Source organism: Hemicordylus capensis, chromosome 3 (genome assembly GCF_027244095.1).
Source record: "Hemicordylus capensis ecotype Gifberg chromosome 3, rHemCap1.1.pri, whole genome shotgun sequence".
Taxonomy (NCBI): domain Eukaryota; kingdom Metazoa; phylum Chordata; class Lepidosauria; order Squamata; family Cordylidae; genus Hemicordylus; species Hemicordylus capensis.
In genome coordinates this window covers 36,319,774-36,346,407 of record NC_069659.1, presented here as the reverse complement: position 1 = coordinate 36,346,407, position 26,634 = coordinate 36,319,774, and the positions used below count along the sequence as shown (strand labels likewise).

The following is a 26,634-nucleotide window of genomic DNA, read 5'->3' as shown; positions in this document are numbered from 1 at the left end:
ACAATCAATCAATCAATCAATCAATAAGGGAGACACCAGCAAACCAGTACTGGAAGAGGTGCTATACTGGAATAAAAGAGGGGGAAATGCTACCTCCCTGTTAAACCATTACTTTACAAGGCACCATTTGCCCAGTTAGCAGGGATACTAAGGAATAGGCACCATAGAACACAGGAGAATTTACTTCCAAGGAAGCAGGTACTGTACAATTGCAGCCCTGTGCACACTTATCTGGGAGTAGTCTTGAATATAAACATGCCTTGATTTGGCCTCTGTAGCTCTATTCCTGTGCATACTTAATTTTGGGGTAAGCCCCATTGAACAGAATGGGGCTTGCCTCTAAGGAAACATGCAGATGACTCAGCAGTTTAGTGATGCAGTTTAGCACAAGATCCTGAATTTGATTTATTGATTAATGGCCATATTAAATATTTAGGCGATGAAAATTATTTCTTACAGCACTGCATGTGCATGGTGTTTTTGTTTTAGGATAGCATCAAAAGAGTTTTCTATTGTATTTAAAACTAGATAGCTGGGCATTAAACTCTCTGGGCTCTGATGTGCGTAATACTGAAATAATGGATCCATTCAGTTGTCAGCTAGAGCCTGGACAATCAAGACGTTAACACTTTGTGAGGGAAGTGAAAATTACCTGCAAAACTCTGCTCGAAGTGGGAGCCTGCTGTACTCCTGTAATGTCCCTCCTGCTAAATCACAAATGTCAGTGTGAAATGATAATTGCAAAAATAATAGAAGCTGCCATGTCCCCATACTATTACTACTGTTTTCCAGCAATCACATCATGACTGGTATTGTGGTCAGCGTGCGGGCTGTACTGTGTATGCACTTCCTGCTTGTGTCATGAACTGGAGCATGGATGAATGCCAGCAATGCTGCTATATTAACTTACAAAGGAATTTTGTGTGCATGTTTGACCCACTTTTCATTGTGCAAGCATACAATGGAAACCAGGTCTGATCTCCCTCTGGTGGTAAGGAAACTACTCTCAGCCCATAAAGATTTAACACTGTGCCAGTGTTTTGTAGCAGGAATGCCTGCGATAGTTACGATCTGGATCAGTAGGCAAAAGCCCACTGTCATAATCATGAGTTAAATTTCTCCATGGTGCCCACAGTGAGGCAACGCTACGTAGCAGCTATCATCTGGAGGATGCCGGCAACTACAGTACTTTTTCTCATTATGCAATGACATTTGTAGTCACTGCTCGATATAAATCAGATGGAATTGTGTCATCTGAAGGAAGTGTCTAATTGGTGACTGCACTGTGTCTTTCCTGTAGACCTTTGTAGCGGGTTCAAAGCAGCTGCTGGGTGCATCTTATGTGGATCCCATGAGTCCTAGGAACATAGGAAGCTGCCTTGTGATGGGTTGTTTGTTATATTTGTGCATTGCCCCCAAATTTCTGTCTCTGGGTGGTTTACAGCAACATAAAACAAATTAAAATGGAAATTAAAACCGTAAAACAATTTAAAACCACAAGTCTAGCTAAAAAGCTTGGGTGGATAAATGTGTCGATAGAGACTTTTAAAAAGTTGTCAGAGGTGGGGAGGCTCTTATTTCAGCAGGGAGCGCATTCCAGAGTTAGATTCCACAGGCAGACTTCTAGCTCAGTACTGTCTACACTGACTGGCAGCAGCTCTCCAAGGTTTCAGGCAGGAGTCTTTCCCAGCTCTACTTGGAGATGCTGCCAGGGATTGAACCTGGGACCTTCTGCATGCAAAACAGATGCTCTACCACTGAGCTAGTGAACTGCTTCTTGTGGCTCTTCACCAAGTGGACACTGCAAAAACCACTGCAGAGTGGAGGAAAGGTCTTGTCTGAAATACTGTCTTAAGCACATTGGTTGCCAGAAAGCCAAAACAAAAACATAGGCAAGGCACTGTTTTAAGGTGCACATTTGCTAGTATTACTGAGGACAGAGGGTGGCAAGGCAAGCTGTTTAGTATTAATAATATTGAATTATTAATAATCACATTTGATTATTATTGTCTTGTATTGCAGTCCTGAAGCATGTTCCTTTGGAAGCAAGTCCCGTGGAACTCAATGGGGTTTACTTCCAAGTAACATGTTACAGATAATTTGTAATTTGAATAACTATTATTTATCTTTATTTGAGAAATAAAGGGCTGGTGCACAGGGGGGAAACATGCTCTGGGCTTTATTCCTTTATTATATTGGTTATGTTTTTGTCTTTATTCTTATATTATATTGGTAGGACTAGGAAGACCGGGTTCGAATCCCCATTCAACCATGAAACTCACTGGGTGACTCTGGGCCAGACATGTGTCTCTCAGCCTAACCTACCTCACAGGGTTGTTGTGAGGATTATTTATCTTTATTTGAGAAATAAAGGGCTGCTGCACAGGGGGAAAAACATGCTCTGGGCTTTATTCCTATATTATATTGGTTATGTGTTGGTCTTTATTCTTATATTATATTGGTTTGTTGTGAGGATAAAAATAATCATGTGAGGAAGAGCGGGATATAAATGTAAAAAATAAATCAATAAATTTAGGAATGAATTGACCTTTCTGCCTGGATATATCTGTACAAATACTTTATATACACTTTGTTTTTAAGGGATTAAGATATATTTAAATTACCCGTGAAGAGATGGCTTTCCTAACATGATGGCTAGCATCCAGACTAGCACTGTGTGGGTGCAGCAGTGTCGAGTTACATACTACCATTGCATTGTTGCATGGGCAGGGGAAGGGGCAATTTTTACCGATCTCCCCTTTTCTCTGAAGCCCATTATGCGTCACGAAAATATGTCCCTGATAGTTGTGTGACCCTTAAGGATGTATTCTTGTGATGTACAGTAGGCTTCAGAGGGATAGGGAAATTAGTGAAAATTGTCCCTTTCCCCGCAACAGTGCAATGATAGTCTGGAACTCCATACTACTGTACTCATGCCATGCTAATCTGGATGCTGGCCAATGAGTAGTATCCCCAAGTATAGTAACCCAAAGTCCATTCCCCTGTACACTGTGGTATGCCACACTGACTCTCCAGTAAAAACCCGGTTGCTGAACACAACGGGATTTTCATATGTTGGTTCTGAAGGTGCTTTCTGTGTTGGTTGCCTGCTAACGCTTCTAATTTTTTTTAAATCAAACAACAAGATGGCAAATCTTTTCTTTCCATTGAATTTCTCAATGAAGATCTCTTTTTTAAAAATCTTACTTTATAACATCAGATAGAAAGAGCAAATGGTTCTGAATTGGCCTTATCACAAGCCACCACGTTTCAGCTAGCTGTGTCTTAATTTGTTTCTAAACTCGCAGTCATATTTATTTACTTCAGTGTGTTTTGTTTCATGTGTAAAAATTGGTGGGTGCTTAATGCGTAGTTAACCCTTGTGTAGAAAAATCTGGTCCTTATACCAGGGGTGGGCAGTCTTGGCCTCCAGCTGTTGCTGAACACAGTAAAGTGTGTCTGGGAATGATGGGAATTGTAGTTCAACAACAGCTGGAGGGCCAAGATTGCCCACCCCTGCCTTACACAATTGCAAAGGATATAGTTTAACTTCTGAAATGCCTTGGCTTATTTGACTTGTTCACATTTAAAAAGGTTGTTACTGCTGATCACTGGAAGAAGCCCACATTCCAAGATGAAGAAAGAACAGATGCTCAGAAGGTCACAACCAGGAGATGGGGCTCTGGAAAACGATCTCGGCCTCGACCCCTCTCAGATTATGGCCAGTTGGCAAATAGGAGTTTCTCAATACCGGAAGATTCTGTTGCTATGGAGTCTCAGAAGGTGGATTGTTTGGATGGTGACAGTGAGCTTGCATTGCCTTCTGTAGAATCTGCAACCTGTACAGTAATCAACCAAAGAGAGCACAAAAGAAGACCCATCTCTGTCATTGGAGGGGTCAGTTTCTATGGGAACAACCCAACAGAAGAAATATCAGATCTCCTTACACAAGTAAGACATAAAATGCACTCAAAAGACGCTCCTCCTCCTACTCCTTCCTTGCCTCTAATCTTCAAGTTAGAAAATAGTGGACAAATCTTTCCTTTCCTTCTGCTTCTCCCAAATCACCACCAAATACTTTTTTTTTTTTTTTTTAAAGAGCATGACACCAGATTAACTAATACTGCTATCTGGATGATTTCCACTTGCATTGTATACTAACATTTTCCTTTATGGTATCTTTATACTTTCACTTGAGGTTTTAAAATGTTCCTTGTTTACATCCAGAGATGGCATATGTAATAAATGATATAGCCTGTGTTTGCATACAAATAACAATATGAATGTGACAGATTGTTTATTAGTACTTTGAAAGTGTTTATTAACATGGAACTATGTGTACAGTAAGTGCTAATTTGGCATTTAAACAGTAAAAATGAGTGTCATGAATCTGATAAAATGTTGTGATATGATTGGAAATATGTGATGGAACTGGCCCAGACTTGAGCCCTCTTCAGACGTTTGTGAGTTCCACTGCGCTCACGGTTACAGCTCCCAAAGCGGGGAGAAAGTTCCGCCCTAGAGTTGTCACTCATTCCATCAAGCTGGACGCTCACATTTACAGTGCTATTTCTGTGAAGTGGGGAAGCACCATAACTGTGATGGCTGGTGCTTCTGTGAGCACGGAAGTACTGCTGCTGCTCATATAAGTACAGGCCATCACAGTTACAGGGCTTCCCCCTTCACACATACAGCACTGCAACCCTGAGCGCCCAGCTCGAGGAGGTGAGTGACAGCTCTGGGGCGGGACTTCCTCCCCGCCTTGGGAGCTGTAACCGTCAGCTCGGGAGCACTCACGAGTCTGAAGACTGAAGAGAACAAAGTCTGAAGAGGGCTTTGGTTAGTGGTAGAATTGAGCAAAACAACAAAGAATCTTTGTAGAACCTTAAAGATTAACTTTCCCCCCTCATGGTCACTTCACTCAGATGAAGTGGTCATCTGAGTGCTAGGTATATATACTCTGAGTGCTAAAGAAGAAACCATATATTAGGGTGATATATATGCCCACATAGGAAACTTTTTCATGCATGTGATGAAGTGGGCTCTGTACCTCAAGAGCTTATGCCACAGCCAGTGTATTATTTTAAGCTGCTACGAGATGGTTACCCCTCTGGACTCTACCCCTAGGTGGTCATGTGACACTTGGCCTGTGTTAACTTCCAGTCAAGGACCCAACTGTGTGCTAGATATCTTGGGTTGGGTCCAAAAGAAGCCCAAGTAGAGTTCCACTCATGCAAAGGGGTTATCTCACCCCACTACAGCAGTCTCTGCACACTCCCATCCCGCATCTGCTCTTGAGGGTCAGGGGACTGAGTGTTCAGGACAGAAAATGACTGGGTTCAAGGAGCTGCGGGGATAAGGGGGAATGGGAAGTAATTGGGGAGGTTGTCTGAGCAGAAGTGCCTTTCCACTCATGCAAGGTACATCTGGGTACAACCCCATGATCTTAATTCAGCCCAGATTTGCACTTGGGACACCAATAGAGAGGTTTGCAGAGGCATACCAAAAGCTGAGCTCAGTTCCTCCTAGTGACGTGTGTGTTACTGCATTGGCACAGCCAGAACTAACTAGAATTCAGCATGAGCCAGCTTTTTCATGAGTGAGCTTTGATGATGTGACTTGGATTTAATATAAGAGCCAATCCATATGTTACTACTTTTCAGGAACGGAAGATTCAGGAGTCAGTCTCCACATGCCTGAAAACAAATGCCAGTAAAAAACAACAACAATTGGTCCTCAACAGATTTGAACATAGCTGGTATCCTTGGACTGATCATACATTTCCATAGAAAGAAGCAGTAATCTCTTTAAATTTAAATCAGGGCTGCACAATTTATGCCCTCCTGATGGGGACAATTCCCATAATTCCCAGCTAGTGTGGCTGGGGATGATGGGAATTGTAGTCAATAACAGTTGGAAGGCCCTAGTTTAAATCACGCTAGGTATCTGAACAGTTTGAAGAGTTTCTGGAGATTCTTTTTATATGCACATTTACTAAGGGTGTGTCATCATCCTTTGAATATTTTCAAGCAAAATGGCTGGTTTTGCATCCCAGTAAAACTTTTCAAAAAAGACAAGTGGAAGTTTTGCTTTGAATGGGTTGCAGCAGAAGATCTGGAAATATGCACCTTAGTTGGAACATAAGAATAGTCCTGCTAGATCAGGCCCAAGGCCCATCTAGTCCAGCATCCTGTTTCACACAGTGGCCCACCAGATGCTGCTGTAAGCCACAGGCAGGAGTTGAAGGCATGCCCTCTCTCCTGCTGTTACTCCCTGCAACTGGTACTCAGAAGCATCCTGCCTTTGAGGCTGGAGGTGGCCTATAGTCCTCCAACTAGTAGCTGATGATAGACCTCTCCTCCATGAAGTTATCCAAAGTTATTAGCTCTACTGTTACAGTGGGCACTTGGTTGAGTTTGCAACAACTCATCCACTAATTTTGTAGTTAAAAGATGGCCTGAAAATGAGAACTCTCTAACCTTGTTACTATTAATAGGCTGGAAATGTGGTTTCATTTATTTTATTATTTTTTTCCAAGTATTCCAGCAAAGTGGGAGGTTTTCCTCCTTCTTTAATCCAGACTTGCTGCAGTGCACAACTTGTTCAAAGAAAGATAGGAAAGTGGGGAAAACCTTCACATCTGTGATTCCTCGCACATGCTCTGTTCTCATAGGTAGGATACAGTATCGGTACTTTTAAATTTGCATTCTTGCTGAATTTAAATTTATACCTTGCTAGAATTATAAAGACAAAATTTAAAAATACATGGATGTTTTGAAGGTAGGTTCTTCCTTGTTACTAGTAAGGTAAAGTGTGCCATCGAGTCAGTGTCGACTCCTGGCGCCCACAGAGCCCTGTGGTTTTCTTTGGTAAAATACAGGAGGGGTTCAACATTGCCTCCTCCCGTGCAATATGAGATGATGCCTTTCAGCATCTTTCTGTATCGCTGCTGCCCAATATAGTAGCAGTGGGGATTCAAACTGGCAACCTTCTGCATTTCCCCGCTCCGCCACTTAAGGTTCCTTCTTACTACCACTGTTTAAAAAACAGGAATACATTTTCAAGGATTGAATTTTGCTTTTGGAAGTTCAGCAGACATTTATTAATTGTTTTGAATTGCTTTGAAAAGGGGTAGGATCAAACCCTTACTGTAAAATTAGCTTCTTTAATATACATGAATGAAAAAATAGCTGTATTTGGTTCCACTTGCCAGCATAACAATGCACAGCTGCTTTTGCCTGAAAGTATGAATAATTGAAAACTGGGACTTCTGAATAGTAGCAGTTTTTAGAACTGAACTCTGTGGTTTGATAGGGCAATTGAAATAGAAATTGTATATCAGCTTGATATCAGTCATTTGAAAAGTAAGAATAACATGAGGCAAATTAACAAACATATGAAGAAGTCTTCAGATCCATAAATAATAAATACGGGCAGATCCATATTTAAAATAAAGCCAACAAATCACGAAGAAACACGTGAAAATACAAAGATGCCTAAGTAGTATTTTATAAATAGCTTTTAAAGACCGGTTGTCACTGTTTTATTTTTCCTTGAAAGCTCTAAATCCCCAGTGAAGTACCAAAAAGAAAAGAAAGAGATGATAAAATATTTGTTAACATTACTTTTGTTTTGCTTAACAATTTAATCCGAGGGAAAACTCTTGTTTCATAGTAGAGTTCAACCAAGGTTTCTGGAAAGGAAATCTTTCAGTTGTAATTCATTCTAAGGTATTGCAAAGAGGGGAAGGGTCTTTGAAAGGCTGTGAAAATATGAAGATGGTGGCGATATTTGGGAATTTAATGTGAAAGTTGTTAGGTAAGGGGACAAAGCTAGAGTAAATAAGAAAAATAGGCCAAAGAGCAGTATATAAGAGCAAGTGATTTTCAGTGTAATGAATCAAGGTGCACATTTAGTTGCAAGGTTTGGCTTACAGAAAAATAAATCTCTTAAGTGTGTGAAGTGCATTTCTTAAGAACTGCTTTGGAGAATCCAAATATAATTAACGTTTAATAGTAATTAAACGTTTGGGCAACTATAAGGTCAGAGGTTTTAATTTGGGGCTTTTGAGTTTGATTTCCTATAAGCATGCTGCAAAGTGATGGTACTGCCTTTATTTATCTCTAGATTTTTTATTTATCTCTAGATTATAGAGAAATGTCCAGGAAAAAACATTACAGATGGTAAATACTATAACTCCCCCCTTCAATATATATTATTTTACATATATGTTTATGCTGATGAACCTCACTTACACTATTGTGACATAAAATGCAAGTAGAACTTAAGAGGACGATCTTTTCTTTTAAAGTCTTATTTATTTACATTGGAGAGAGAAAAACCTGTGTTTAATTCTTCCATTTAATGTAATGAGATTTTAATGTGTTCAACAGGATTGTGCCCTGTATATCACACATGAAAGAGTTTGTATACCAGTTTAAAGAAGAGCGGAAAATCACAGGGTTTTTTTTTTTTTTTTTTTTGCATTTACATGGAATCCCGATATTTATTTGCTATAGTGTGGTGCAGAGAACACTTTTTGCCTGTGTAAATGGCTTCTAAAAAATGTTGGCTTTTATTTAGCTTTGGCTTTCTTAGTAACAAGCATTCTTTCCTTTTTAGCCAGCCGCACGCCCTCCAGTACCAGCACACCAAGTCCCTCCTTATAAAGCTGTTTCTGCCAGATTCCGTCCCTTCACCTTTTCACAAAGCACACCTATTGGTCTGGACAGAGTTGGATGTAAACGGCAAATGAGAGCATCCCATGGTGAGTTTCTTGTGAGTGTGGGGGCAAACAACCCCTGAAATTATGCAAAGCTTTTTCTAATTGGTGAGTGTTACGGTGACAGTAAATTAGACTTCCAGGACCTGGGAGACCTATGTTTGCTGTTCAGCCACTGACAACTAGGTGGCTTTAAGAAGCAAGTCAAAATCTCCCAGCTTCCATTCTTTCTTCGCAGGTATATATTCTTTATTTATTTATAAAATAGCAACTACCTCACAGAGTTGTGAGGATAAACAAGAAAAACAAGTGTTTTTGTTTTTTAAAAAAATCACAATCCTTTATATTTTCCAACTTTTTTTCGTGGATCACCTAAAATTTCAGAATACCACTTAATAAACTCTTGTTAGTCTATTAATCACAGCTCATAACTCATGTAATTTAAAAAAAAAATACAAGAGTGAATTACAGATATTCTCAGTTGTTCTTCAGTCCCTCTGTGGACTACCTGGATGAAACTCCATGGACCACAGATATAGAACCTCTGCTTTACCTGTTTACTGAGAAGTAAGCTCCACTAAGTTCACTGGGATTCTCCTTAATAGGCCTGTCATCCAATTTAATAAATCTTAATCAATTAATAACTTTATTTTTAATCATTCTGTTAAATCTGCTTAAATTTGCATATGACTAAAACAATCTTGTTGAAGAAAAATACATGCTTGCTTTGTTGATAGATGGTGTATGTATTTGGCATATTAGACCACCTTAAAAGAGCAATTCCCTATTATGTGAGAGTGAAGGAGAAAAGCCACTTCCAAGATGGTGCCTGTTGTCTGCAGTTTTTATAGAACTAATTTTAAAATAATTAAAAATATTTTTTTAAATCAAGAATGCCTTTTTAACCAGTTTAAAAAATCTTTATTAATCCAAGAGTTATCAAATTTGGGCCACCAGATAAGAACAGCTCTGTTGGATCAGGCCCAAGGCCTATCTAGTCCAGCATCCTGCTTCCCACAGTGGCCCACCAGATGCCTCTGAGAAGCCCACAGGCGAGAGCCCTCTCTCCTGCTGTTGCTCCCCTGCAACTGGTAGAGGCATCCTGCCTCTGAAGCTGGCCTATAGCCATCAGACTTTGATAGAACTGTCCTCCATGAATTTGTCTAGGCCCCTTTTAAAGCTATCCATGCTAAGAAGATAAAAGGCTGTTGTACTACAACTCTTCTGACCATTGTGGCTGGGGATTATGGGAGCTGTAGTCTTAACACTTGGGAATCCAAGTTTGAGAACCCTTGGATTAACTGATTAATTGATTGAAGGTTACTGTTCTCTAGTTAATAAATGGGTTTAGGACTGCAACCATACTGTGCGACATGCTGCATGACCCTTGGGGACATATTAGTGAGTGGTGTGGAGCACTTCTGGAGGAAGGGGAGATCAATAAAAATTACAACCTGCTGCAGAGGTGCCCGTACTATAGAAGCAGCAGCGCATCTGTTGCATGTGTACTTCCTTTGGCTACAGGTGCATAGTGTAAATCAAGATGTCAGCCCTGTATTTAAAATATGGCATGAAATATGATAATTATGAATCACTTCATAGGCCATAAATAGTAGTAGAAGCAAAATGGCAGTAGAAGAAGGAAATGCTTATAGGAACAAAATGGCATTCTTCTTGCCAGCTTCCTTTCCTGGTTACAGTTCCTTTCCATTTATACTGCATGCTTCAAACATGCAAATATAGTGCAATTGAAGCTGATATTTCCATCTACTTGTTTCTTACGACTGAAGTCATTCTGCAGTGCACAGCACCACTTAGTTTTTCTGGCATTAAGCAGCATCAGTTTCTCCCAGAGATAAATTTAGTAAATGGCAGTTTTGAATACAGTGCTGTTATGGTGAGGACTTTAGAAATATATTTTACTTTTATGTTTTAGTCACCACTCACATGGGGTTCCCTCACCCTCAGTTTTATATTAGCACTTGCTTGTCACATTATCTTCAATACTGGCTTATGAATCATTTAGCAGAAGATGTTCTCTGGTCAATGCCAAATGCCTTCTCTCACATACTTGAGAGCATCCTCACTGTAAAGACTAATTTTTCATTAACATTGGCCTGGAAACCAAAATCACTGCTACTAACTGGAAAAGAATCTTGCTTTGATTTTCATACACACCCTGGAAGAAATCTCAGGTACTTAATTTAAGTAAGATAAGGTTGTGGATTTCAGTATAATGTAAATCTGCAGTCCAGATTAAGATTACATCAAATATGCTCCTAAATTAACTCTGAGAACCTTAAATAAAGCTGTGTTCTTAGTTAGGGAGAATATCTGGGCTGGTGATAACTATGTAACACCAAAACTACAATTCAAAACTACAATTTAGTGCCTGCTCCAGATCACTAAAGCCAAGTTTAAATATTTATTCTGTTTGTTGTTTGTTTACCATATTTATATACCACCTAATATATGTATCTTTAGCCAGTGTTGTTGTGCCGTCAAGTTGGTGTCGACTCGTGAAGACCACAGAGCCATGTGGTTTTCTTTGGTAGAATACAGGAGGGGTTTACCTCTCCCATCTTCCATGCAGTATGAGATGATGCCTTTCAGCATCTTTCTATATCGCTGCTGCCCGATATAGGTATTTCCCATAGTCTGGGAAACATACCGGTGAACGTAATCCAAAATACAATATAAAGTAGAATAAACACGATTAAAACAATTTCACAGAATAATTTTTTTGAACAATTTAACAAATTAAAAACTGTAACAGTTTAAAATTAATATTAATTAAAAGTCTGAGAAAATGGTTGTGTCTTGAGGTTCTTTTAAAAAGCAGTCAGAGATGGAGAAGCTGTTATTTTGACAGGGAGTGTATTCCAAAGCCCTGAGGCAGCCACAGAGAAGGTCCGGTCCCATGTCACCATCAGACGAGCCAGTGGCAACTATAACTGGACCTCCCCAGATTATCTTAATTGGCAGCAGGGTTCATAACACTGTTCTCTTAAGTATGCTGGATCCAAGCTGTTGAGGGCTTTATAGGTAATAGCCAGTACTTGGTAATATTAAATATGAATTGGCTTTAATATTTGTATTCCTGCTTTATATCCTTGCTTAAATAAAAAGATGGGATACAGATTTAAAAATAAACAGACTTTAAGTCAAAAACAGACCAAGCAGTCCTGCGTGATCTAATGTATACTCCTTTCAGGGATGTGCATGAAGTGTTTCAGCAGGGGGGGTGGACCTTTAAGGATGAGTAAAGCAGGTCCTTACCTGCTCCTCTGCTGCCCATCACTTTCCTGCTGCAGCGTGGAGTTCATGCGTGGCTGCTGTGCTAATCTAGCAGCCTGCGCACTGCTCTACGGTGCACATGGCCACTGTGCAAGTGCAGTGGCCATGTGTGTCCCGGCGTCGCACACAGGCTGCTAGGTCAGCGCAGCAACCACGCAGGAACTTTTGAGTGTGACAGTGCCGCCGCCGCTTGGAAGTGGAGCAGGTAAGGACCTGCTTTACTTTACCTTACAGGTCCCACTCCCCACCCCGCCAAAGCGATTATCTGATGTGTACAATAAGGCTGCTAACTTTGATTCCATTGGGAAACGAGTGCTTGAAGTGGAACAAACCAAAACTAAAAGCAAACGTGGTGATTTGTGCATGACTACCATTAGGTTGTTATCAGAACCAAACACAGAAATTGTGCAGTATCGTGATACCGTTTTAAAGCAATAGATTTGAATATAGCCATAAACGGAAGTTGATTACATACATATTCAATATCTTTGAATACCATCGTAAACCAATATGGGGAGGGGGTTATAGCTCATTGGTAGAGTAGGGCAGTATGCTACTCAGTACTACTAAGTGCTTGGGAGGGCTGCCACATTCATGCTTCGTGTCCTTTCCTAGGTATGTAGGACTCAGACTGAGTCAAATCTTTTGTCCATGTAGCTCAGTTTGCCTGAGAGAGCTTTCAGTAGCAAGCTTGAATGGTCCCCTTTGCTAAGCAGGGTCCACTCTGGTTTGCATTTGGATGGGTGCTTACATGTGAGTGTTGTCTGCTGTAACTGTAAGATATTCCCCTTAGGGGATGGGCTTGTAGCTAAGTGGTACAGCATCTTATCGGGGATCCCCCAATGGTCCACGGACCGCCACAACAGATTGGGCTGGCACTCAGGAACCTACCCTCCCAGTGTGGCCGGTGACAGAACCTCCCAGCCCTGCAGCCCTGGAGGTAGCTGCTTGCCCTGGCCAGGGAACGTCTGCCTGGCCCCCACAGGATAGCAGCGTGCTGTCCCTTGAAGACGGTGAGTCATTGCGGGATTGGGGGCAACTCACGCAAGACCTCGGCCCCATGCTCCTCCCCTGCGCGTCAGATACTTCTGGTTGTATCCAGTAAATGCGGGCAACGGGGTGACAGGGAGGTACGCTGCCGCCCTGATGAACTTTGGGGGGAAAGGAGCACTGGCGGAGGAAGAGCAGAGGGAGGGGTAAGTGCACCCTCCCCTGCTCTTAAAATAGCACCCACCCCCCATCAAACCGGCAAAATCAACCGCCTTTTGAACTGGTTCGGAGGCCCACAAAGGGCCTCCGAACCAGTTCCATGCACATCCCTACTGAATAGGTCTGCAAAAGTGTCCTGTCTGAAGCCTTGGAGAGAGGATGCCAGTCAGTACAGAGAAGTTTGAGGAAGATGGACCAATGGGTGATTCAGTAGATAGAGCCTCATATGCAGAAGGGAAGGACTGTGCCCAATGTCATTTGTTCTGAGTCTGTGGAATGGGCCAGATTAAAAACTGGTATCTCTAGGTTGGGCTGAGAGAAACTCTCGCCTGAAACCTTGGAGAGCCATTGCTGATCAGCGTAGACTAGATAGACTAATGGCCTGATTCTGTATAAGGCAGCTTCCTATGTTCTTATGGGCAACAGTTCTTCAGCTTAGGGGTGGGCAATGTTGGCTCTTCAGCTGTTGTGGCTTTCCCCTAGCCCTACATGAAGATGCCACGGATTGAACCTGGGACCTTCTGAAAGTATAGTAGATTCTCTGACACTGAGCTGTAGCCCCATCCCCAGCTTCCTAGGGGCACCTGACTGGCCAGTGTTAGGAACCACATTGTGAACCAGGTGGACCCTTAGTCTGATTTAACAGGGTTCTTCTTATGCCTGCTGATACAGAAGGACAGGTGGCATTTTCTGCACAACAGGACAGCTGCTTCCAAATGACAGATAAGTACAGATTGATCAGAAAACAAGAAGTGTAGAGACTGCAATGTAATGTCTGGCTTCTCATTTTTCCTTTGAGCCAGCAGCCTTCAGGAAGCCATGTGATATCTGTGGGTGTCTTGCTACAGTTTGCATGCAGCAGAGGCCTCGAGGATCTTCTGAGCAAGCCAACAGTGGAAGGAAAAAATGCTTCAGTTAGAGAACTGGCATAACTTAGCTTCATTGTCTCTGAAATGAAATAGCCATGAGGTCTACACATCATAGAAATGTGGCACAGCAAAATCAAATGCATATACTTTCATTTTTTAAATGCTTTTTGAAACCAATTTTTTAAAGGTGACCCAAATGCAGGCAGTATGTGACAAGGATAGTTCTCCATTTTTAGCTTTTAAAATAACTTTCTATTTATTTATTTATTTATTTATTTATTTATTTATTTGATATACCTCCCTTCCAAAATGGCTGAAGGTGGTTTACAACAAGGTAAAAATGATTAAAACAAGTAACAGTTAAAATCAAAACTATAAAAACAGAATAAAACCAATTAAACAATTCAACAGCTAAAAAATCCTCGAAGGCCAGGACAAACAGATAGGTTTTAAGGGCTCTCCTGAAGGAAAGTAATGATCTCGAATTACGGATTTCTGCTGGGAGTGCATTCCATAGCCCAGGAGCAGCTACAGAGAAGGCCTGCTTCTGAGTCGCCACCAGACGAACTGGTGGTAACTGGAGACGGACCTCCTCAGATGACCTTAATGTGCATTGGGGATCATGAAGAAGAAGGTGCTCTCTAAGATAACTCAGACCTAAGCCATTCAGGGCTTTAAAGGTACCAGCACTTTGTATTTTGCCCGGAAACATATCAGCAACCAATGTAACTATTTCAAAACAGGCATAACACGGTCTCTCCGGGTTGCCCCAGAGACCAATCTGGCTGCCGCATTCTGAACTAACTGAAGTTTCCAGACTATGTACAAAGGCAGCCCCGCGCATTGCAATAGTCAAGCTGGGAGGTTACCAGCTGATGCGCCACTGTTCTGAGGTCATCCTCTTCAAGGAATGGGTGCAGCTGTCAAATTAGCTGAAGCTGTTAGAAAGCACTCCTAGCCATGGCCTCCACCTGAGATACCAGGGTGAGGCCTGTGTCCCGGAGTACTCCCAAGCTGCGCACCTGCTCCTTCTGGGGGAGCATAACCCCATCTAGCACAGGAAGATCTAATTCACCCCTCAGATTCTGAGCCTCCACAATGAGCACCTCCATCTTGCTTGGATTCAGCATCAATTTGTTATCCCTCATCAAGCCCATTACTGCCTGTAGGCAGGCATTTAGAGAATGAGTGCCATTTCCGGAAGATGAAAAGAAGATGTAGATTTGGGTGTCATCAGCATACTGATAACATCCAGCACCAAATCTCCTGATGATTTCACCCAGCGGTATCATGTAGATATTAAAAAGCCTTGGTGACAGAATGGAGCCCTGGGGGACTCCATATAACAGTTCCCGTTTTGAGGAGCAACTGTCACCAAGCTCCACCATCTGGAATCTACCCAAGAGACAGGAGCAGAACCACTGCAAAGCAGTGCCCCCTAACCCCCCCAGGCGATCCAGAAGGATACCTTGGTTGATGGTATTGAACGCCACCAAGAGATCCAGAAGAACCAGCAGAGTCACACGCCCTCTGTCGATTCCTTGGTAAAGGTCACATCCATCAGGCCGACCAAGGCTGTCTCAACCCCATAGCCAGCTCTAAAGCCAATTTGAAATGGGTCTAGATAATCAGTTTCCTCCAAGACTGCCTGGAGCTGGTCGGCCACCTCCCTCTCAATCACCTTGCCCAACCAAGGGAGCTTTGATTTATTTTTAATGTAATTTGAATTGTGGTTTTAGTCTGGACTTTTAACTTGTTTAACTTAATTTTTTTAACTTTATTATTATTTTTATTTATTTAACGTATTTGTATGCCGCCCACTACTGAAGTCTCTAGGCAGTTTACAGAAATAGAAATAGAACAAACCAAGAAGTTTTAAAACAATTAAAACATATTAAAAGTTCAGATTAAAATAGCTGCCCATAAAAACTACCAAATAGATAAAAAGCTTGGCTGAAGAGATGTGTCTTTAGTTGATTCTTAAAAGCCAACAGGAATGGAGCAGCTCTAATCTAGGCAAGAGGTGCTTTCCACAGCTCTGGGGTAACTACAGAGAAGACTTACCTTTGAGTTGTTGCCATACGAGCTGGCGGCACCCTCAGACGAATCTCCCTTGAAGATCTTAATAGGCATCGGGGTTCATACCAAAGAAGGCGTTCTCTTAAATACACTGGGCCCAAGCCGTTAAGGGCTTTATATGTAACTAGTGGGCCCGGGCACAGAGCATCTGTGCCTCTAGTTGGGCTCTGGCCGGGCCCGCCGCCGCCGCCCGCAGCTCCGGCCGGGCCCACTGCCGCTGCCTGGGCCCGCCGCTGCCTCGCCCGGCTTCCCCCGCCGCCTCCTCCACTTCCCCCGGGCCCGCCGCCTCCTCCCGGCCGGGCCTGTCGCCTCCTCCGGCCGAGCCCGCTGCCGCCCGGGCCCGCCGCCACCTCGCCCGGCTTCCCCCGCCGCCTCCTCGCCTCGCCCGGCCAGGCCCGCCGCCTCGGCCTGTCCCCGTCGCTGCCAGGCCGGGCCCGCCAGAGGCCATGGCCGCCGCCGCCGCTGTTCTCCTGGGTGCGCCAGCCAATCAGGCGCCCCCGCAGCTCAGCCAATCAGCTGAGCTGCCGGGACGCATTTTTCCCTGGCACACCCAGGAGAATTATATCTATAGATAACCAACACTTTGTATTTTGCCTGCAAACTTGTTGTTAGCCAGTGCAGTTCTTTTAAAACTGAAGTAATATGGTCTCTTCGGGACGTCCAATAGACTAATCTGGCAGCAGCATTCTGCACCAATTGCAGTTTCTGGATTACGTACAAAGGCAGCCCCATATAGAGTACATTGCCGTGGTCAAGCCTGGAGGTTACCAGCATGGGCACCACTATCTTCAGATCACTTAATATTAGTCTTATTTTACATTGTATCTGTTTTATTAATGTTGTGAGCCACCCCGAGCAGCAGTGTACTGGAAGGGCAGGGTATGTATGTATAAATACATACACACACATTCTAAGATGCTAGCCTAAGTGGAACAGGAAACTGCTTTATACTGAGTCAGACCATTGGCCCATCTGGTTCAGTATTGTCTACAATGACTGGCAGCAGCTCTCCAAGGTTTCAGGCTGGAGTCTTTCCCAGCCCTACCTGGAGATGCCAGGGACTGAAACTGGGGCCTTCTGCGTACAAAGCAGACACTCTTCCATTGAGCTATGGCCCATTCCCTAAGGCGAAAATCTTACAGCAGACAGCACTCACACGTGGCCACCCATCCAAATGCAAACCAAGGTGACCCCTGCTTATCAAAGGGGACAGTGCATGCTCGCTACCAAAGACTGGTACTCCATCCTTGTCATATGGGCACACTCTCCATGTGGCATATGGGCACAGAAGCAGCCTGGAAAGATAAGCCCTGACCGTGGGGAATAAGTTCCACTACTCTTAAGAAAGGAAGTGCTCCATGCTGGGAGCAACTCTTCAGAAACTTTTCAAGTTCTGAGGTGTTGAAACCTAGCGAGGTAACTGCTTTACTGGGCTATTGGGAAGCCGAAAGTTTGGCCGCATGTATTCTACTGATTTCTCCTTCACCTCCACCAGCTTTTAAGCCTTCATTTGCAATTCACAGAAAGGTTATGCTATGAAATTGCCCTTCAGAGCAGAGCTCTGCAGTTTAGGTGTAAGGAAACAGGAAACAGAAACAGTTCCTGTGCCTTCAGGGTGGTGCGGGCCCTCGATACCCACGACACACCTATACATTTTTTCCTATCCTGCTGCAGTTTTTGCTTAAGTTGGTTTTGCAAACATTTGGCCTTCTTGAAGCTGCACCTAGGAAAACCCAATTCCTCCTTTCAGAAGGACAAGCCAGGCTGTTTTCATGTATAGGTTTACAGTTGTTGTAGGCACCTATTGCCCAATGCTGTTGGCGTCACTGGAACCATGTAGCCAAGCTTCTCCACCCCATTCCCAGCCCAGGAGCAATTTTGTAACTGATTTTCAATTGTTTTTTATTTTTTCTTTAATTACTGTGATGAAGGATGAACGCATATGTACATACACACATTATAAGGTTTTTGAAAAAGTTTCTCACAGCTCCATTGCAGTCAATGCCCTGCCATTTTAAGATAAAGTTTATATTTTTTTAAATCCATTTTTCACGTGTGTCCCCTCTCTGCCGCTAAAGTTAACATCCCCTGAGTTTCTCTTAATTTATTTTTTAGAATAGCAAATCAAATTTTCTCCCTGATACAAGACTCTGCATCTCTTTTATATTATTACGTTTAACTGGATGTCCAGGTATCAAAGGTGGACTGGGACCGTAGCAATTGGGGGGAAATCTCTTGCACCACTCAACAACAACAATAATCTATCCTAAACAGATTCAGCTAATTGGTAGTGAAGTGTGGTATATCTTTACCAGCGTCAGGTTCAAATGCATATATTCAGAGATGTGCCTATGTAATTTTGGAGCCTGGACCTAAAGGCCTTTGGAGCCACCACCTCCACCCCCGCAGGAGGTTCTCCCTTTCCTTACTGCAAGTTAAGCACCATCCCCCTACACACACACACACACACACACACACACCGTGACACATGCAATATTTTTTACACATGGGTTCTTGAGGGCACAAACAGCAACTGAACTCACAGTAAGAATATAAAACATGTATATTTATGCAAATATGCATTAGCAGAAACATTTCAACACACAACTTAACAGATTCCCATCCCACATGTTTCTTTCCCCACTCTCCCCTCTGTCTCTAAAGAGGATCCCCAGGGGGTGTGGAGGCCCTGGGCTTTTGCCCGGAAGTCCAGGGTAAGAGCACCTCTGCATATATTTTAAGCTTGCATTTGCAATTTAAACACTTATACATTCTGCAATAATGTGGTAGCTTGCATCAGGTGACACATTTTTTTTGCATATACTGTAGCTAGGAGAAGGATCCAGCTATTTGGTGATGAAAGCTTTTCCTGTGGGTTGGAGTAAAAACTGAGCTGTATCTGAATGCCAGTGACGGTCTAATCCAGAATAACAATCATAAATCTGTACTGTAAGCAGATTTGTAATTTGTTAGCTCTAAGTGCAGTAGGCTGTGCATGCTTTATGTGACTGAGTGCTGTGTATAATGGTGTGTGTGTGCGTGCATGCTTTTTTCTTTTCTGTAACTTCCTCCCTAAGGGTACCCCATGATGTCACCGAAGGCACTAAACTCACAGCTACACTGAACAGAGAGTGAGCTGTCAGATTCAAAGTAGACTCTGGCCTGAAATGCACAAACAGAAGCTCAAAGCGATGAATGCGCTGTTTCTGCATTTCCAGTTGCTTGCAGCCTCCCTGGTTCTCGGTGATTTGATTTTTTTTTTTAGTACTAAGCTTTAGCTATTAAAAACCAAGTTCTGCTTTGTGTGTGGCCTTTTTTTTTTTGGACGGCAGGATGGTAGCCAGAGGAGAAATGGCCCGGTTTTGGAGCCTGGACAGTCTTCAGATAGGTATGTTTGAGCAAAGGATAAGCTCCATTTATTTCTTTTTGCCAGTACGGTCTGAACTGTTATGATCACAGGGCTTGATTTGGGTATGAAATAATGCTTGTACTAGTCAGGCTTGCAGTTAGACCAGGAAAAGAAATGAAATTAGCTGAGAACCAATTTTGAATTGTCTTTTAAAAAATGTTTGTTTTAACATTCCATTAGAGGGATAAGAAATGCCCATTCATATCTACATATTTACTCCAGACAGTAAACAAAAGATAAATGGCTACAGAGAGCAAGGGAAAACAAACTAGATATGCAGACTCTAAGGTTATAGAGAGCAAAGGAGGACTGAAATTCCAGTTAGTTATTTTCAATAAGCACCCACCCCTTCTAGAAAATTTATTTGTCAGTATTCACTATTTACCATGGCTGTAAAAATGAGAGAATGAAATTGTCTGAGAGCTATTTACAGACCTCCAAGAAAGTGATTTTCCAATGTGTCTTATGTGGCAAAACATGCATTTTTGTAAGTTAATCATCTTTCATTTCTGTTTGTAATGTTGCATTTTAGGAGTATAGCAGCTATTTCAGATTATGATAGACTAACAGGATTATGTATTCTGGATAAAATTTGAAAGTAAGACCTTGTTGTTGGCTAGGAATGAAGGCAGATTTGCCCTTCTGGGGAACAAAATCTACAATGTAAATGTTTCAGGAAGATTCTGTTAGCTCTTTTTAAAGATCAGATGTCATACAACAGCAAAAAGCAGAAAGGAAGCAATTTCAGTGTTTGGGGCACTTTTATCAGCTGTGTTGTTATGAGAACTTACTGGCCAACTTTTGGCCAAGGGGAAAGTATGGAGTGGGCCACTGTGCTGTGTAGTACAGTGAACACAAAGCTCTCCTGTACTTTGGTTTTGCCTCTAGGCTACTGAGCTAGGGAACAAGCAACTGTGCAGCACTGGACAGATAGGTAGGAATGCAGGCCTCCTTCTGTGCCATAGCCAGGCTCACAGGCCCTCTTGTTCCTTGTGCCAGCATGCTTTAAACACTAGCTGTCTTTACTACAGGAGAACCTCGTTATTCACAAAACCGCTATTTGTTGTTCCGTGTATCCACGGGGTGTCTCATTGACACCCTTTTTCAGTATCCATGGGTACGAAAGGGCTAAAACCCATGTATCCATGGGTCCTAGTGGGCCGGAAGTGACCCCGCCCGACATTTTGTCTCGGGGTTGCCTACTTTCCTTATAAAATGGCTCATTTCCTTGCAAAAACGGACCTTTTTTACTTTCCCCCATGATTTTACATGGTTTTGTGGGGCATTTCAGGGCATTCCTGGGCACACAGGATTCCTGGCAACATACAGACCCTGTGGAGCATGGCACAGTAAGTTTTTTTTTTTTTTGAGGGGGGGTTAATTTGCCAGTTTTTGGATGTTTCCACCCCGTTTTCCCTCCACCCTGGAACCTAGCCCCGCTTTCCCCATAGCAATGGCAGTAGCCGAGGAATGGAACCCCTGTGAGTAACAAGGTTCTCCTGTACTTCCCATGTTGCAGGTTTAATACTCATGACCTAGTGAGGGAGTCTACTTGGTCTTTGTACAAGTGAATGGAAACAGAAGGCAAGAAGGCTTTTTACTTCTTCTTCTTTTACCAGAATTCCAAGCAGCACAAGCAGATGATCAACTGTGATTGCTATTTTAATTAAAGCAAACAACCTTGGTTACAGGGATCATTATGGGTGTGGCAGCTCCAACTGAACTCCAAAAAGTGGGGGGATTCGATGGCCCATGGTGTTCATGCCATGGGGGCACGAGACATGATGTCCAGTCTGAGATATTGTCCTGGCCTACAGTATCTTAACATTGGAAAAGCAATTTAGCTCTGTCCTCCCTGCTCCAGTCCATGGCCTGCATAGGCTGGTGCCAACAGCTAAAGCTGGGGATTACTGTTACAGCAATGTTTAAGACTAATTTGGTAACGTGCTTCTGAACATATGATGACCATGCTATTATCTCAGCAGGCAACAGCTACAATCAGCACAATTAATAAAACAGCACTAATATTGAACCTAGCCAAATTGTGCTTCTGTGGTTATGGAAATTATGAGCCAGATTAACCAATCCTGACAGAGGCCCTTTTCAGCTGTTTCCAGGGCTAAAAACCACATGGGCAGAGGACACGGAGCAGTCAGTGTTTGCTCCCCTTCCCTCTTTTGCTCAGTTGCTCCCCCTCCTGCTTTCTCTCTCCTCGCCAAAATTCTATACTGTTGGCAGACTGCTACTGGGCACGTGCGTACCTGATGTTACCATAGACCCTAATGAGAGCCATTTGCTTAATTTGTAGAAATTCAAAACATTTATTTCAACAAACCCATGAAAGGCCCTTGTATGGAAGACAAACTATTGAAAGAGAGCTTTCCTGGAGAAATTGAGACAGTCTGGGTTTCACTGTTAGTTAGCAAAATCTCTTGTTAGCAAAGCCTCCTGTTGTATATAGGGGTGGGGAGGGTGGGATTGACCATAGTGTTTCAATTTCATGTAAGCTTTTCAGCTTCTGCTCTTCGTAACTTAGCCATGTCCCCATGGATTTATTAGGAAACTGACAACTTGTTCAGCAGGTGATTCTGAGCTTGAAAATATGCTAGTACTAGCACAAATCCTACAAAAGGAAAACTTTGAGAAACCATGGAAGATCAGTGCGGGGTGAGGTTTCAAGTGAAATAACATGGTAGAATTCGATTTTACCTCTCCATCCCAGGATACAAAGGCGCTTGTGTACCAGTATAATTAATTGTGATCAGTTGTTATAAACTTACCTAAGGTTCATGGATGAAAAGTCATACGGTTACAACGAAGCTATTCTCACGATCGGGGAAAACTGGGCTAAAGAAGCCCAGCCCGTTTTTCCCCCATCGTGAGAACCAGAGGACTTGCAGGCGAGCCTGGTGGTTCTCTGGCGGCTAGCCCGCCAAAGTAGCCCTCCCCTTAGCCCAGGCTAGCAGAGTGAGCGCTCCACTAACCCGGGTTTCCAGATCGTGCGCTGCCACGGCGTAGCTCCACACCATGGCGACATATGAGGAGACCCCCACCAAGGAGCCTCCCAGGCTTGGGGGTCTCTCCAGGATGCCCTGCGCGCTTGTGCAGAGCATCCTGGAACTTCCGGGGGCCATGCGGCTCCCGATCCCTCCGCCCCTGTTGGCTCTGTGACAGAGCCGGCAGTTGTGTGGGTGGCCAATCCAGCCACCCAGCTATGAGTGGCTGCTCATCTGCGGGGAGAGTGTGCTAAGCCCGCTCTCCCTGCAGAACCCTCTCAGGCGCTTCACACCGACTGTGTGAAGCGCCTCAACTTCTCCTTGCCTCCAAAGAAAGGGTAGGGCATCCAGTTTTGAAGTTGCTGATGCTTTCATCTTTGTGTGAAGAATGTAATCTACGTTCATTATGATATATTTTTATTTCAGCCAACTTAACAGGAGAATTTTTTCTTCATTTGAAACCAGAAGGTGGCTCCTTCCTCTTCCTGAAGTGGATGTGCCATAAATCAACTTAGGCTCTTTTTTGTGTTTTTCCTCACAACCAAAAGGGCTTGCACCCACTCCTGGAACCAAATAATCTTTTTGAAGATCACTAGTTTTACATGGTTTAATTCCTTGTTTTGTTCGCTATCTGAAAAGTGACATCAGTATATTTTTTTCTGGTAACTTTGGATGTTTAACAGATTATCTACTTGATTAGCTTGACTCATTTCCCTCTACCTCTTCTTCTTCACTTGGTATGACCTTTAAGTTGGTGTCTCCAGTGTTGCTGTCCCCTATTTCCCCCAACAGAGGTTTTTTAAAAGTAATTATTTCAGGATTCAAAAAAGTTCAAACCAGCACCACTGGACCTGTAGAAACATATTCTGAGCTTTCCTACAGTAGCTTTCTGGCAGCAGCCTGTCTGGCTGTGTATCTTCTCTACTTTCTAAATGGGCAGAAACTAATCAGTTGTATTTGTAGATTCTCCCCCCACCCCCAAGATAACCTGATTGCCATACTGAACAATGGAACAAAAATACGGCCTCTTGCCATTCTGGATTCCTTTCTGTTCCTTTAGGATACTTCTTGGCTTGCTCTTGATACCTATTTAAGCTGGTTCACACAATCAGTAATTGGGTAGGACAAGCATCCTACCCAAGTTTGATAACTATGTGTGCTCCCGTTTTGCAATCACATGAGAGTAAAAAAACAAAGTAGCAGGTAGGGGAAGTGATCATCTTTGAGGCAGCCATGGGATAGGAGTCAAGGATGTAGCTAGAGGAGAGGGGACCTGTGTTCACCCTTCTCTCCAGGGGCCCCTTGGAGTGAGGGAGATAATGAAGAAGATAGGGAGGGGTGGAGCTGGGGGCCCTCAGGAGCTCAGGGGCCTGGGTTCTTTGAACCCCTCTGCTCAGTTATAGCTACACCCCTGGGTAGGAGAGCTTTTCCTCCTACCTCATTAAACTGCTGGAAGTTTTTCAAATCCAGCTTTTGGTTCACATCTCATCCAGAATGGAGGCTGTGCATCCACATATCGGCCAAATTGACCACGAAGCCCCTGCAAGCTATCAGGGAGCATTTCACACACAATTCAGGTTTTTCATCACGCATTGGAGTGAAGCCTGAAATCCACTGTTTTGTGTCGACTGGGGGGGGCAACATGTTTCAAACTCATGGTTTGGCCTCTCAGAAAACCCGCAGTAAAGCTCTAGGGAACAGTTGCTAGGTGGGACAGAGCCCTCCTACTCAGCAGGAGTCTCACAGACCTATCACTTCCTCCCAGCTCCTACCGAGTTTTTTACTTGCTCCCAATCACAAAATAGGAGCGCACACACTTCCTGAACCTGGGTAGGATGCTTGTCCTACCCAATTACTGATTGTGTGAACCAGCCTGTTTCATTCTGTCCACCTCTCTTCTGTCTCAGTGTTCCTCAGCTGCTTGTCCAAAGACTTGTAATTTTCAGACAAGGCCCTTCCTCAATACTATGCATAATATTTAGCTAATTGGCAATTGGCATCTTCGGGCTTAATAAAGGAAAACCGTTTTATTCCTCCCACCCTGAGTCCAGTTGGAGAGGCTCTAGTTTCTCTTCTGTCTTGATGAGAGTGAAGATTCTGGGCCTTTGTATTGTGGACCCATAAGAATGAATTCACGCACAAGGGCAATGGCCTCATCACCTCCCCTAGGTAGTCTGTGAAGTGAAGACATTCTCGTATTAGAACAGGAAAGCATATATCCTAGCTTTTGAGGGCTGCAGAGTCAAAGTGGAGGTTTTTGACTACTGAGGAATCAGTGTTATGAGATTTTATTAGCAGTTTTCTGTATATGTACAATTATATGGTTCCATTTGATTTGGATGGTTTTCGCTATATTTGGTTTACAGATGGCTTACTGTTTTTATATTTGAATTCTAATGGTTTTATGGTCATCCTTAATATCGTGTATAACTTTGGGAAGAGAACGTAATTTTCACTGTAAATAGCTGTAAATAAATAATTGAAATCGCTTGAACTAGAGGTTACCAACCTTGGGTCTCTAGATGTTGGACTACATCTCCCATCATCCCCAGTGGAATGGTCAAAGGTCATTGTGGTTGGGTATGATGGGAGTTGGTAGTCCAACAGAATCTGGGGGCCCAAGGTTGGGAACTCCTGACTAGGACCCTAGATGACTGTGGAAGATGATACATAGCTGCATTGATACAGAAGAGAGGTGGTGTTTTGTCAGCATGCATGATGGAAAAGGGCTGAAGTTCTGCTTTGATGTGCGACAGTGCCCCAAAGATTAAAAATGCCCTGAGCCTAATCTTAGAGCCAATCTATATATATTACATACAAGAGGTAGTAGATGGAGTTTATAGAATCTGGATTGAACTACTTCAGCCTGTAAGGGGGGGTGGGGGAGAGGAGCATGTGATATACAGTAATCCCTCGACCTATGAACTACTCAACTTACGTTTTTTTCGAGTTACGAGCGACAAAAAAGACCGGAAGTAGTTGCCGGTTTAGAATCAGCTTACTCAACCTACGAATGTTTAGATGCGGCTTCCTCGAATTACGAGTGTTTTGAGACTTCCGTGGTGTGCTCCTTGACTTACGAAAATTTCGACCTCCGAACGTGCGTTCGGAATGGATTATTTACGTAAGTCGAGGGACTACTGTATTTGAATGTTGCCTGCTTGTGATCAAACCCCATGTAATCAACACATCAAAGAGATTTAGCATCACCATGTTTATATGGCAGCTTTTTATGTGGCAGAACATTCAAAAACATTGAACTCCTCCATGTGCAGTGTGAAGTGGTGTGATCCAGAATTCTACCAGCTCATTCTACGTAAAGTGTAGAGCAGCTCTTAGTATTGGTTCTGATTTCTCAGTGCCATAACTTTTTTTCTTCTTCAGCGGGCTTATTTGTGGTTTATGCAAGTGTACATGAGCAGGTGGGAATCGGGGCACGATGCTTTTTAAAGTAGAATTTTGTTTTATAATATCATCGCATAAGGCTTTAACTCTATGTGATTAGTCAATTTTTCACTTTTGGGCCAGGTGCTACAGACGGTGGTACAGAATCTTCTGCTTTAGTGGATGATAATGGTAGTGAGGAGGATTATAGTTATGAGGACCTCTGCCAAGCCAGTTCTAGATACTTGCAGCCTGGAGGGGAACAGCTAGCCATTAACGAGGTAAGAAGAAGATAACTTTTGTGCATGAATCTTTTCACCTAATTTACTGCCCTACTGTTTAAGATTTGTGGGTCTCTAATCCACTCTTATTCTTTACTGAGAACGACCAAATTATGTAATTTATTTACTATCATTTTCCAAACATATTGAGGCTATTCTCATGATCGGCCAAAAGCGGGCTAAGGGAGCCTAGCCTGTTTTGGGGCGAGCGTGAGAACCACCAGGCACGATGCTGAGCCCAGTTTCCTCAAAGCAGGTAACCCGCTTAAGTAGCCCTCCCCTTAGACGAGGTTAGCGGAGCGAGTGCTCCGCTAACCCTATCTATTTGATTGTGTATTGCTGTGGTGTGGCTCCGCACCAACACACGAGGAGACCCCCGGTGGGAGAC

General features: G+C 43.1%; 1 protein-coding gene across 14 annotated transcripts in view; it reads left to right on the top strand.

The window, feature by feature from the left end:
• Positions 1-26,634, top strand: part of SPATA13 (spermatogenesis associated 13) — a 236,082-nt gene that overhangs the window by 175,233 nt on the left and 34,215 nt on the right. For 11 of the 14 annotated variants that reach the window (XM_053312445.1, XM_053312448.1, XM_053312444.1 and 8 more), the window contains 3 exons: positions 3,595-3,951; positions 8,623-8,767; positions 26,110-26,246. In XM_053312445.1, coding sequence (XP_053168420.1) covers positions 3,595-3,951; positions 8,623-8,767; positions 26,110-26,246 — 639 coding nt within the window. Of the gene's footprint in view, positions 1-3,594; positions 3,952-8,622; positions 8,768-19,494; positions 19,565-26,109; positions 26,247-26,634 lie in introns of those variants that run through there. The other 3 variants (XM_053312456.1, XM_053312449.1, XM_053312455.1) reach the window with 2 other exon arrangements.